General features: G+C 44.9%; 1 protein-coding gene across 1 annotated transcript; it reads right to left on the bottom strand.

Annotated features, from left to right (window-relative positions):
* Nucleotides 1–10,899: 10,899 nt before the first annotated feature.
* On the bottom strand, nt 10,900–12,717 carry ADRB1 (adrenoceptor beta 1). The gene has a single exon (XM_020882458.2). The coding sequence runs from the start codon at nt 12,536–12,538 to the stop codon at nt 10,997–10,999; it is 1,542 nt and encodes a 513-aa protein (XP_020738117.2). The 5' UTR covers nt 12,539–12,717; the 3' UTR covers nt 10,900–10,996.
* Between the last annotated feature and the right edge of the window lie 550 nt (nt 12,718–13,267).

Genomic DNA, 13,267 nt, shown 5'->3' with positions numbered 1-13,267 from the left:
TTCACAACTTCTGCTGGACATGTTTTCTTTTTAGGAATGAAGAAAAATTCTCCCACTTTTGAGTGAGTCATTCTTTTATGTCAAGTCTACAAAATCGCATGTAACTTTATAAATACTTTTAAAAGATATAGCTTTGTAAATATTTAATATTCTGCTAATTTGATTTTGAATTGTAAATGTCAAGTATTCTGTTTTGGGGGGCTTTATGTTTTATTATACTTTGTTAAAAATGAAAAATTGTATATTTTTAGAATGTTTTCATGAGTAAATTTAGTGTACTGAAAATAAAAGTTTTTTTAAAAAATCTGAATTTCAAAGGAAATGGAGGGTTCCATCACATCTTCTCACAGTGAACTGCTCTAGCAAGACCTGTTGTCACTCTGTGCTTAGACTGCCGCAGAAGTCAGAGACCTTGATTCTCTGCCTCCAGCTAAATCCAGTCAATGAAAATTCAGAGTTCATACCTTGTGCCCGGCAATGTGTTGGGTATTAGAGAGTCAAAGATAAAAAGACGAGGCCTTTATCCTAAGGGAGCTTCCAGTCTTATTGGGAACACACATGTGGTTTGGTGACATGAAGAACAGATGGACTTAGGAGTCAGACACCTAGACTTGATCAAGACTGGTTACCTGTTTTCTCGAAAAAAATTACCTGAGCTCATATACCTTACCTCCAAAGGAGGGCAGAACCTTCTGGCATTTACCAGGCCCTCAGCCTTATCCTCTCAGAAACTTGCTTGGGGGACTTCCCTGGTGGTCCAGTGGTTAAGGATCCACCTTCCAATGCAGAGAACATAAGTTTGATCCCTGGTCAGGGAACTAAGATTCCCACATGCCACAGGACAACTAAACCCGTGAGATATAAGGAAGAGCCTGTGTGCCACACAAAAGGAAAAAAAAACAGAAGAAATATGCTTGTTAACGATGCATTTCTCTGAGTCAGCCCCTGGCGTTGATATATGAAAACCAGAAAGTCAATTTAATAATGAGCTCATATTTACTACATGAGATTATATAAATATTAGTCTTTTGATTTATAAAATATGGTTATTGAATTTACTTAACTCAGAATTTTGAAGTTTAAGATGTGAGATCCAGCTGTCCTGCCTCTGATGCCAAGTCAGTCTCTCTCAACTACTGCTTGTGTCACGACACTCTTGCTCATCAATCTGCAGGCTTCAGGGAAGTTTAGAGATCAATACTTTTGCATTAATATTCTGATCTGCTCTGGAATTACTTTTCCAATTTCATCTTCTAATTGCTTCACCAATGCATAAACTGTCTGCAATTGGCTAAAAATTCATCTCAACTATCTACACCTCTATGGTGTTGTTTAAGCAGTTTTCTTCCCCTTGTGGCTTCTTGTGGAATGGCTGTTCACAACATTTAATCACCTTATCCAAGATCTACTACATCACCAAGATTCTAGTTTATGCCACCCTATCCATCCACTGCCTGCTCTGAACTCTAGAGCTGAAATGTCAGGGCAGTAGCCACAAGCCGTATATGGCTATTCAGCTCCTGAAATGTGGTCAGTCTCAACCGAGAAGGCTACAAGTGTAAGATGAACGTGAGATTTCAAAGATTTAGTATAAAAGAAAGCACCTATTCATATGGTTTTATATTAATTCCATGTTGAAATGATAGTGCTAGCTTCACCTGTTTATTTTTCACTTTAAAAAAGTAGAGTGCAGGGAACTCTGCTCTATTTTATGTGGCAGCCTGGATGGGAGGGGAGTTTGGGGGAGGATAGATGCATGTAAATGTATGGCTGGGTCACTTTGCTGTATACCTGGAACCATCACAACTTTGTTAATTGCGTATACTCCAGTATAGTGTACTCCAAGTATAAAATAAAAAGTTTCAAATAAAGTGGCTACTAAGATATACAAAATCAATTACACAGCTTGCATTTTTTGCACTCTCCAAGAGTCTCTGTGTCTTCCAGTCCTATGGAATTCCTATAATCAAACCCCAGTGGCCTTCAAAGTCAGATTCTCTGGGGGTCCCAGTCCCTTTGCAGGATCCCCAGGCTGGGAAGCCTGACGCAAAGCTCAGAATCTTCACAACTGTGGGAGAGCTTCTTTGGTATTACTGTTCTCCAGTTTGTGCGTCACCCACTCGGCAGATACAGGATTTGATTTTATTACGTTTGCATCCCTCCAACCTAGACAGCATGTTAAAAAGCAAAGACATTACTTTGTCAACAAAGTTCCGTCTAGTCAGGCTATGGTTTTTCCAATGGTCATGAATGGATATGAGAGTTGGACTGTGAAGAAAGCGGAGCACCAAAGAATTGATGCTTTTGAACTGTGGTGTTGGAGAAGACTCTTGAGAATCCCCTGGACTGCAAGGAGATCCAACAAGTCCATCCTAAAGGAGATCAGTCCTGGGTGTTCATTGGAGGGACTGATGTTGAAGCTGAAACTCTAATACTTTGGCCACCTGATGTGAAGAGCTAACTCATTTGAGAAGACCCTGATGCTGGGAAAGATTGAGGGCAGGAGGAGAAGGGGATGACAGAGGATGAGCTGGTTGGATGGCATCACCAACTCAATGGACATGGGTTTGGATAGACTCCAGCAGTTGGTGATGGATAGGGAGGCCTGGTGTGCTGTGGTTCATGGAGTTGCAAAGAGTCGGACACAACTGAGCGACTGAACTGAACTGAATTGCGCCCCTCCTACCATCTTGTTGCTGCTTCTTTGTCTTTGGACATGGGGAATCTTTTTTTGGTGGGTTCCAGCATCCTCCTATCAATGGCTGTTCAACAGCTAATTGCGATTTTGGTACTCTTGCAGGAGGAAATGAGTGCGTGTCCTACTCCTCCATCTTGGACCAGAACTCTACAGCTTGCATTGTTTTCTACTAGATAGAGCTGGTCTAGAGCCCTTATTTTGGGCCACGTGTCTGGCATGTAGCCACATCTGCCTCATTCTTTGTCACTTTTAACTTGTGAGTGTCTGATCCCCTTAGCCAGAGTGTGATTGCCCTGGGATTAGGCCCGATGTTTTCAGGGGATGTACTCCATAGAGCAGTCACTGAGGACATAGTACCCTCAATCTTTTAGGAACAAGTAAACATATGAATCACAACTCAAAAACTAATCACAGAAATCCTTCAAATAGTTAAGTTGCCCAGGGGTCTTCTGAGCACCTCTATTGTGAAAAAAATTATTTCTCCATATAGGTATATTAACACTCCAAAAGTTTGAAGAGACTTGTAAATGTTTGCTGTTTGGGGAGGGAGTTCTACTGGTTGCCTGGTTTGAGTAAAATTTATATTGTCCTGTTCTTGCAAGAATGCTTTTGCAATACTGTAAGGACTTAAAATTTTCATATTGCCCTTTGTTACTCGGTACAGTATTTTTTCAGATCCTTGGAGTTTTGTGACCCGGTGATATTGAAAAAAATTAGCAGCAGTTACTGAAGGATGACATGTTGATGCCACCAAATCTGGTGCTGCACTGAACACTGCACCGTGCTATAATTCATTTCAGTCTCTAGCTAGGAAAAATTCCTGTAACTGGGAGGTAATGGGATTCCCATTCGAACAACAGGAGGAATGAAAGGATTTGAAGTTGGTTATAAGAGGAAGTGGAATTAGCACACAGAAAGCTGAGGGGGAGGGCCCTGTTGTTCATATGTATTAATATCATGGCGCTCATGCTCAGTTGCTCAGTTGTGTCCAACTCTTTGCGACCCCATGGACTGTAGCCCACCAGGCTCCTCTGATAGGGTCTCTGGGCAGAATACTGAAATGGGTTGCCATTTCCTTCTCCAGGGGATCTTCCCACCCAGGGATCAAACCCAGGTCTCCTGCATTGCGGGCAGATTTTTTACCATTTGGGCTACCAGGGAAGCCCTCAATTAATATCATTGGAAGGATTTTAATACAGAAAATAGTGGCTCAGTTATCAGTTTTCAGATTCCATTGAGATTAATCATGAGTCAAAACAGTAAGAGGGATTCTGGTTAGCTGCAAACATTTACTGATAGAACTGGCAACAAAACGATGAACCAGGTCTCTACGCGGCTGTTGCTGCTACTTGCTTGCTCAGTCATGTCCGACTCTGTGCAACCCCATGGACTGTATTCCGCCAGGCTCCCCTGTCCATGGGATTCTCCAGGGGAGAATACTAGAGTGGGTAGCCATTCTCTTCTACAGGGGATCTTCCTGACTCAGGAATGGAACCAGGGTCTCCTGCATTGAAGACAGATTCTTTACCAGCTGAGTTACCAGGGGAGTCCCCAGGTCTTTATACTTCAAATTAAATCACATCAGTCTTGGTCTGAGCTGATCTCTAGGTATTCTTGAGTATGGGGGTGTTTGGTTTTTTTTTAACCATATCTTTTATTTTCTGAAAAAGCGAATTTTATTTTATATTGTAGTATATTTGCCTTACAATGTGTTATTTTCAGGTGTATAGCAAAGTGATTCAGTTACACAAACACACACACACACACACACACACACACACATACACATCCATATAAGCATTCTTTTTAGATTCTTTTCCCGTATAGGTTATTATAGAATACTGAGTAGAGTTCTCTGTGCTATACAGTAGGTCCTTGTTGATTGTCTGTTTTATATATAGTATGGTGTTGTTTACCTATCAAGGTCCTTCCCATGCCAAAGTTTCTTCAATTTATTTTACTTAGTTATGCCTTTTCTAAAGAAAAAAAAAACCCCACACATTATTTCAAGATTGACCATAGAATCATTGAAGCATAAGAAATTCCTTACAAAGAGCATCTTATTAAACCGTTACCTTGGATGGCTTTAGAAAAAAAAATCTCTGCAGTGCAGAAAATGTCATTGGGACATTCATGTTTACTGTTTAAAAGCATTTTTAACTAGGACCTTAACTAGGTCCTTCAACTATAGGACCTCTATAGTTAGTGTAACAGATACTTTAAGTCAGTGAAGTTCCTGTAGGTTTGTCACTGTTTATTAAGTTGGGAACAAAGAAATTCAATGCTCTGCAAGTCACAAAAGAGGTAAACAAAAACACAAACTGCCATTGCTCTCAGCACTGTTCATCTCTGAATTATTCTTCCAGGAAAAGGAGAACCATCTAGACAGTTGCTTTTACCATTTACGACTCAATGCAAAATCGTAGAGTTGAGTAACTTTCCAAATTGACTTACTTTTCTCAAAGTGGCTGTGGGTTCAGAATCATTAAACAGCCACTTTTGCTTAGCACAGAGCAAACAGGTTTTTTAATCCGATGTTTGAGAAGATTATTTTATTCAATTGTGGTTTTTGTGGACTTTTAAGTAAAATAGTAAGTGAAAGACTGTTTGTTGGGATGCATGGGGTATTATGTGTATTTTTGCTATTCTTAGTTGTTCTTTTCACTTAAAGAAAAACAGGGATTTTGTGGGTGGGGTTGCAGGGAAAGGAAAAAGAAGGTCAGGAGGAAGTATTAGAAATGATAGACTTTGCAAATCTATGAACTCCTTCTATCAGAGCATCTCAAAGGGATTTACAAACAAAGGCGAGTCAGGCTTTGTGGGAAGTGAACTTGAGCAGCAGGGAAACCAACTAACTTCCCCAAGGTCACTGGGCACAGCAGTAAATACAGAGGAGCCAGAACAGCCAGTCTTTAGACTGTCTGCTGGAACAAGTTTTCTGTGCTCCTATGGTAGAAATTTACCCACAATTCCCTCAAATCAGCTAGCCTAATAATGATTAGGAAAACTAATTTACAAAATAATTGAAGGTGGAACAGCTCATGTTATCTTTTGCAATCAGGATGCTGAAAAACTGACAAGGTCATAAGTCAACTGAAAAATAGAGATAAACAGGAAAATAAAGACTGTTAAGAAAGCTCCACATCCCAAATATTAAACTCAACACGAAGACTTTTTATAGGAAAGGTACAGACAAGAATTTACATTTTTTTCTACTCGTAATTATGAGCAACTCTGAAATTCTCAGGAAGAAATCCAAACTTCGGACATTTAAAATGCATCACAGGTAAGTTTCATGTCATAAACAGGAAGAAAACAGTGTACTCTTGCTGATACTAATAAAAGTTATCAGCCAGGGAATGTTGAGAGAGAGGAAAACAACAATTCTAAGTATTGAGAGATGTTGAAAATCAAGAGTTTTAACAAAGCGTTCATGAGATTTTAATGCTTGTAGGAAGACAATGCTTGTAGAAAGAACTAAATGTTCTAGATGGTTCTAGTTCATTCAAGAGGAAATGAAGACATGCTCAAGAGACGGGCTGGTGAGTATATGGTTGGTCCAAGACTAGAACTCTCTTCAGGTACAGAAGATAGAGATGCATTCAGAATGAAGGCAACATGAAAGTGAAGACAAAGTTGTAAGGGGTGCAGACAGTGACTTTCCATGTTTTCTTGGGTACTGCTAAGATGACTGCTGAGATCATGCTCTAATATTGCCAGAATAGTGTCAGCTTCTCCTTGGAGCTGCTGTTTTCCAGTCTATCATTAGAGCAATTAGATTTGAAAGCTTATTAACTGCTCCATGAAATGCCTAAGTCTTATTGATTCAGAAACCCTCTCCCTCCTCCCATGAAATGTTAAAAAGACTATTGGAAGGTAAACTAATCCACAAAGTATCTATTCATAGTATTAATACTTCTTTTATTACATTATATGGACTATTTAGTAAAGACTCTTTAAATGAGAGCAGGGTAGAAGTTGGAATTTCAGGAGAAGTGTACTTCTCGAAAAGTAGTTTGATAGAATTTGCTTTAAAATAATTGCAATGTAGCAGTGCATTTTGGGACACATTCACAGACTATGAGATTCAAAAGCAGTATTCTAGATGGAAATTTAAATAATTGGAGGGTGTGTGTGCAGGAGAAGAAAGCAAAATTAATTTAATTCCATTTGCTGATGTGACTGCAGCACAACTATTTTTAGGTATAATCCAAACAGTGCATATCTTCTCCATTTTGATTAGTAGCAAATTGGCAGGGAGTCAAAAGAATTAGTATTTCTCAGCACATTATACCAGAAATGTACAAATAAAACTAAATTATCTGTGCCAATGTGTTTAATTTGAATTACAGCTAAGGTTAAAATTTTTTTCCTTCCAGAGACTAATAGATCCAGCTTTGTTAAAAAAATTTTTTTCAAGTCTTTCACAAAAGACAGCAAAACTTAATAGAATAATTTTTGTTTTGACCCTTGCTTAGAAGCTCTTGCTCAAAATTTGACTGCTAATATCATCCTGAGGCTTTGAGTGCAGAATTTCCGCCTGGCAATTTTACATATTGCCAGAGGAAGTCAGCACGTTCAACAAAATGCGAAATTAAAATAAGCTAGGAAAATGTGCTTAACAAGGAAAGGTTTCACAATAGCCGCTTAGAAGTTATTAATAATTCCAGTTCCAAAGAAAGCCTGGACTGAAAAAATAAGCTCTATTTGCAAAGTTTTATATTGGCAAGTTCACCAAAGGATGAAGCTATCTGCTATACTAAGTATACATTCCTACACTGGAGGGAGAATTTATAGAAGCTGGAATATCGTCATGTTATATCTGGAGAACTTAACAGTGTGCAACCAAAGCATAATCTCAAATGTAGCAAATCAGTGAATCTTGGTCACATGCTCACTGTTTTAATTTTAAGATTTATGCCTTCGGTACTGCTACACACAAACCTAGGGGGTAAGGTTGATTTTTCTGCCTGTTCACTAATTCCCTCCTGTCACTTTTGTTGTGCATGATCTCAACAGATTAAACAGGATGGACAATTTTCTCTTCCAAATGCCATAGCTATGGGGATTGGCAGCCCAGGTTCCTACATTTCTACGACAAGTCAATGTTTTCTTCAAAACAACATTGGTTGGTAGGGTGGCTCAGTGGTAAGGAATCTGCCAGCCAATGCAGGAGATATGGGTTCAGTCCCTGGGTTGAGAAGATTCCCTGGAGAAGGAAATGGCAACTCACTCCAATATTCTTGCCTTGGGAGATCCCATGGACAGAGGAGCCTGGTGGGCTACAGTTCGTGTGGTTTCAGAGTCAGACACGGCTTAGCAACTAAACAACAACATATATAAACAATATATAAGTTGGCCCCAGAATTACGGAGATTTCCTCTAACTCACTAAAGAGTTTAGATCTGTATACTAAACAGTTACATATATATATATATATACACATATATATATTTATATTTATATTTGTTATTAAAGTTTATAGGACTTTTGTGATTTTGATACCTAAGATTTGACAGATCTATATGTAAGTTTGGGACTGGAAAAATTTATTTAATGTAAAGACTTATCTAGACAAAACAGGAAAGTGAAGCATTACCTGGTATTTGACTGTTTCTTCAGATGAAACCAGACATTGTCTATTAATCTTGTGTGATTTAAAATAAAGAGGAACAAAACCCCTAACAAAATGTGCCTTACATACTCTGGGGGAAGGGAGGATAGAAATGGACTATATTTGTTCCTTGGGGAAAGGATAATGAGATGTCATCCTAAAATTGATTTTTACGTTCTCCAAAGTACGATTCTTCAAATATTTATCTTTCTTTTTTCAAGTAAGTCTTGCCATCTCCTGCTCCAGCTCCCCCCACCCCTTTTACTTCCGGGAGATAGGGGTTAAACTTCATAGCAGCTTTTATTGAAATGGGTACTGTTCATGCAACATTCTGCTGGTCTCTTAAAACATCAGCAACATTAACCTTTCTCAGAAGACTCTTCTCTCTCCTGGTCCTTAGAATATCTCATTGCAGAGAAAGGATAATTGGTCTTGACTTTCCTTGGTAGAGAAGAGTTTGTTCATGTTTCATCTAGGTATAAGCCAGAACTTCGTACTCGTCACTTTGGTTTCCTTACTATACGATCATGAAATGAAAAGCTTGTTTAAAAATACAAAGAGAAATACTTGAAGTTATTTTGGAGAATGCAGAATTAATCCCAAGATAGAATTTCACTATACTTTCCTTAGGAACTAATTTTAGGAAAACTATCCATTGAGGGTGTCATAATCTTGTTAGAAAAATTTAAAACTTCAGATTTACTTCTCCCTGTTACCTGCCCACCTAGAACTTCCGCTGAAATGGTCTATTTAATCACACAAGAGAAAAATCTTTACTTAAAGGCTCTTTTATGAATTTTCACTTAACCATTAAAGTATTTTGCGTTCTAAACAGTCACTGGATACATGTGCACGTGCTGCAAGCTGTAATTTTCTGTTGGAAAACAAAAACCAGCGGTGGATGCCACTTACCGAATTCCAAGTAGGCAGTGATGGTTCCACAGGTTAGTCTCCTTTCCTGCGTTGTCTGTACAACGTTGCAGCTGAGCTACCTGACTCAATTTTTTTTTTTAAGAAGATGCACAAGCCCAAATGTTACTTCTTAAGTCAAGTGTGGCAGATGGGATCTTGAAAACACCTCCAAGTAGTCTAGAATATTCTGAAACCGGCTGTGAAAATTTAGGGCAAGTCTGCAGCTCTCAGTAGGTGCACGCCTTATTTGGTTTAGAGGCATTTTGCTATGCTCTTGAGTCATGAAAAGCTATTAAAAGAGCTCTATGGGAAATCCAGTCTATATTTCGAACAAAACAAACTGTCTTTTCCATTATCACTGACCCCCTTACAGACACACAGTACATATCTTTTTTTGTGCTTCATTGGTATTTATTGCACATGGACAAATTCCTCACATAGTAGTTAGTTGCACCAGAGTATAAATACTTGGTAAAGCACACAGAGGAAATAGTATTTACACACAAGTGCTAAATTTCACCAGCAGATTCACATGTGCCCTTGGACATAAAAAAATAATAAAAAAAATCCTTAAGATAATTTTTATAATATGGATACAGTACCATGATAAAAGAGTATAAAAAGGTATTTTTCCAATAAATCGCTAGCTCAATAACATAACAGACAACAGAGATAGAATCTGAATTTTATTTTAGTTTTTAAGATCTGCCCCACCCCACCCCCATTAAAAAATATTTAATTTCTTTTTGTGCAAATAACATCTTCTGTGGACTTTACAGTTCCTAATACTGTGCAAAAAAATGCCACTTTGAATCACGGCTTTTTTGTTTTGATTTTTTGTTTATACCACATATGCAGTAATCTGAATTGTTTCCTTTTTTCTTTTTCCTTTTTCTGTCCTGTCTTCAATGGACAGTCACATGTCACAGAGGCTCAGCGCCTGGTCCTTCCAACTAACATTTATACATAAATAAGCTGTTTAATATAAACAAGTCTTTCTATCTGGCTGTGCAATGTGCACAGTGTGAGTGAGGTAGGAACCCCTCAGCCTGACCACCGAGGAGGCGTCAGCGACAACCCGCTTGCCCTACGAAAGGGAAGCAAGGTGAGGCTTGTTCCAAGAAGAGCATAAAACTTCCTGAAACGCGATTTTTGCATCCATCCTTGCCCTCGGCTTTCAGAACAGGAGAAATCATTCCTCAGAAATTAAAATGGAATTTCTCTGAAAAGTAAAAGGAAACAACGTCCTGATAAAGTGTCATTCTCTCTCCTCTCTCTCTGGCTGACCGCTCCTGTTCCCGGGAATGGGATGGAAGCTAAGTCGAGAGACTTCTGTCTCCTAACGCTTCTCCCTTCCCTTCCCAGTCATCGCAGAAAGTGTTAAAACCACGTGGCGGGGGCGGAGGGGGCGGGGGGGGGGGCGGAATCTAAAGATGCATCACACGCGCACACACACACAAAAGAAGGCCGGACCACAAACAGAAAAAAGAACCCCAAGAACAATCAGCAAGCCACTCTCCCATCCCTCCCCAAACTTCCCCCACCTCTCCCCAAACCTTCCTTTCGGTGCGACGGTCCGTGGCTTTCCTATTTGCCCTTGGATGATGCAGTCGAGGTTCGCGGGCTTCGAGTTCACCTGCTTTCGGTCTTGAGTAAACACAGATCTCTTTCCCAGGGAAGCGGTTCAGAGGCGCCCGGATTCTCTTGCTCCTGGGGCGCACAGCCCGCGCCCGGACTGGGGAAGCCGGGAAGGCGGGGAGGGGCGCCCGGCCCTACACCTTGGATTCCGAGGCGCAGCCCGGGCGGCTTGGCTCGTCTGGGCTGGAGTCGCTGTCCGCCGCCGCCCCGCCGTTGTAGCCGGCCCAGGGCTCCAGCAGACGCACGGGCGGCGCGGCCCCGACGTCGTCTTCGTCGTCGTCGTCGTCGTCCGAGGCGGCCCCGGGAGACGGCGACGGCCGGGCCACCGCCAGGCAGCCCGAGGCGCGCGGCGGGTCCCCGGCGGCCGCGTGGCTCCCGCAGGAGGCCCGGCGGGCGCAGCAGAGCAGGCGCTGGAAGGCCTTGCGGAAGTCGGGGCTGCGGCAGTAGATGATGGGGTTGAAAGCCGAGTTGGCATAGCCCAGCCAGTTGAAGAAGACGAAGAGGCGGTCGGGCACCAGGTCGCGGTGGAAGGCCTTCACCACGTTGGCTAGGAAGAAGGGCAGCCAGCAGAGCGTGAACACGCCCATGATGATGCCCAGCGTCTTGAGCGCCTTCTGCTCGCGCAGGGCCACGAGGCGCGAGGGTCGCCGCTTGTTGGCGCGCCCGTTGGCCACCGGGGCGGCAGGGAGCTGGGGCCCGGGCGAGGGCGCGGGCGAGGGCAGCCGCGCTGGGCCGCTGAGGAAGCGGCGCTCGCAGCTGTCGATCTTCTTTACCTGCTTCTGGGCCTCGCGGAACACCCGCAGGTACACGAAGGCCATGATGCACAGGGGCACGTAGAAGGAGACGACGGACGAGGTGATCGCGTAGCCCTCGTTGATGATGAAGTCGCAGCACTCGGGGTCGTTGTAGCATCGGCTTGCCTTGGCGTCCTTGTCCCGCCACCACTGCATGAAGATGGGCAGGAAGGACACCAGCGCCGAGATGGCCCACACGGTGCACACGAGGGCCCGCGCCCGCGCGCGGGTCAGCAGGCTCTGGTAGCGGAAGGGCGACGTGATGGCAAGGTAGCGGTCCAGGGCGATGACACAGAGGGTCTCGATGCTGGCCGTCACGCACAGCACGTCCACCGAGGTCCACAGCTCGCAGAAGAAGGAGCCATACTCCCAGCGGCCCCACACCACGATGGTGGCTCCAAATGGCACCACGAGCAGACCCATGACCAGATCGGCGCTGGCCAGCGACATGATGAAGAGGTTGGTGAGCGTCTGCAGCCGCGGTGTCTTGGCGATAGCCACGATCACCAGCACGTTGCCCGCCACGATGAGCAGCACGATGAACGCCATCAGCAGGCCCATGCCGGCCGTCCACTGCTGCGACAGCAGCGGGGGTCCCTCGCTGGCCGAGGTCAGCAGCGAGGCGGGCGGCGACGCGGGAACTAGCAGCCGCGCCGCCGTGGCCGCGCCGTCGGGGACCGGCGCGGCCGATGACAGGTTGCAGGGCTCGGAGGCGCCCAGGGCGAGCGCCCCCGCGCCCATGCCGAGCTGCGGAGGCCGGGGGAGAGGGGTGTGGCGGAGTTGGGCCGCGGTTGGGGAACCCCCCCAGAGGCCCGAGCGGCGGGGCGCGCGGAGGGAGGTAGCGGCCAGGTCAGCGCAGCCGCGGCGCGGGGCCGGAGGCATGGGCGCCGGGCGCCTTCCCCGCCGGAGCCGTGCGCTGTCGCCGCCGCCGCCGCCGCCGCTGCTGCTGGAGCCGCTGTCGCTGCTGGAACAGCTGCCGGGACCTCAGCATGTTTCTGAGCGCGCGGAGCCCGCAGCCCCGGCACCCAGCACCCACCCCACCCGGCTCCCACTCCCCCGAGCCAACCCCCGGGGCCTCGCGTCAGGCTCCTGCAGCCAATCCGGGCGAAGGCACGCCCCTCTCTGGTTCCCCCCCACCCCCACCCCGCCCCGCCAACTCCTCGCACCCCGCCTCCACCGGTGGTTCTGCGGCTCTGGGGAGTCCAGGGCAGATCGCCAAGCGAGCGCCTCCCCGGCGCTCGCGGTTCCTGCCCGCGCGTCCCTTCCAGAGCCCGCTTGGCTCCAGTGCCCAGTTCCCCTCGGCGCCCAATCGCGCCCGGCTTCCACCCCGCCCCCTCCCGCGGCCCCCAATCTTTCCTCTCCTGCGCCCCGTTTGCCTCCGGCGTTTGGTTTCCTCCGGCGCCCCTGCTCTACCCGCCGCCACCCATCCGATCTACCTCCAGTGCCCAGGTTTCCTGCAGAGCAGAGCGCGCATTTCCTTTAGCGGAGAGGTGACTTCGGTGTTCTCGAAACACCAGAGCGCCTTGGACAGTCTGTTCGCTGGGGGTGGAGGAGTCGGGCTGCAAGATTGTTTCTTGTATTGGGCAGCCTAGGAGGGTGTGTGTAAAACCC

This window comes from Odocoileus virginianus, chromosome 7 (assembly GCF_023699985.2).
Source record: "Odocoileus virginianus isolate 20LAN1187 ecotype Illinois chromosome 7, Ovbor_1.2, whole genome shotgun sequence".
Taxonomy (NCBI): domain Eukaryota; kingdom Metazoa; phylum Chordata; class Mammalia; order Artiodactyla; family Cervidae; genus Odocoileus; species Odocoileus virginianus.
This window is presented reverse-complemented; position numbering and strand designations above follow the sequence as displayed.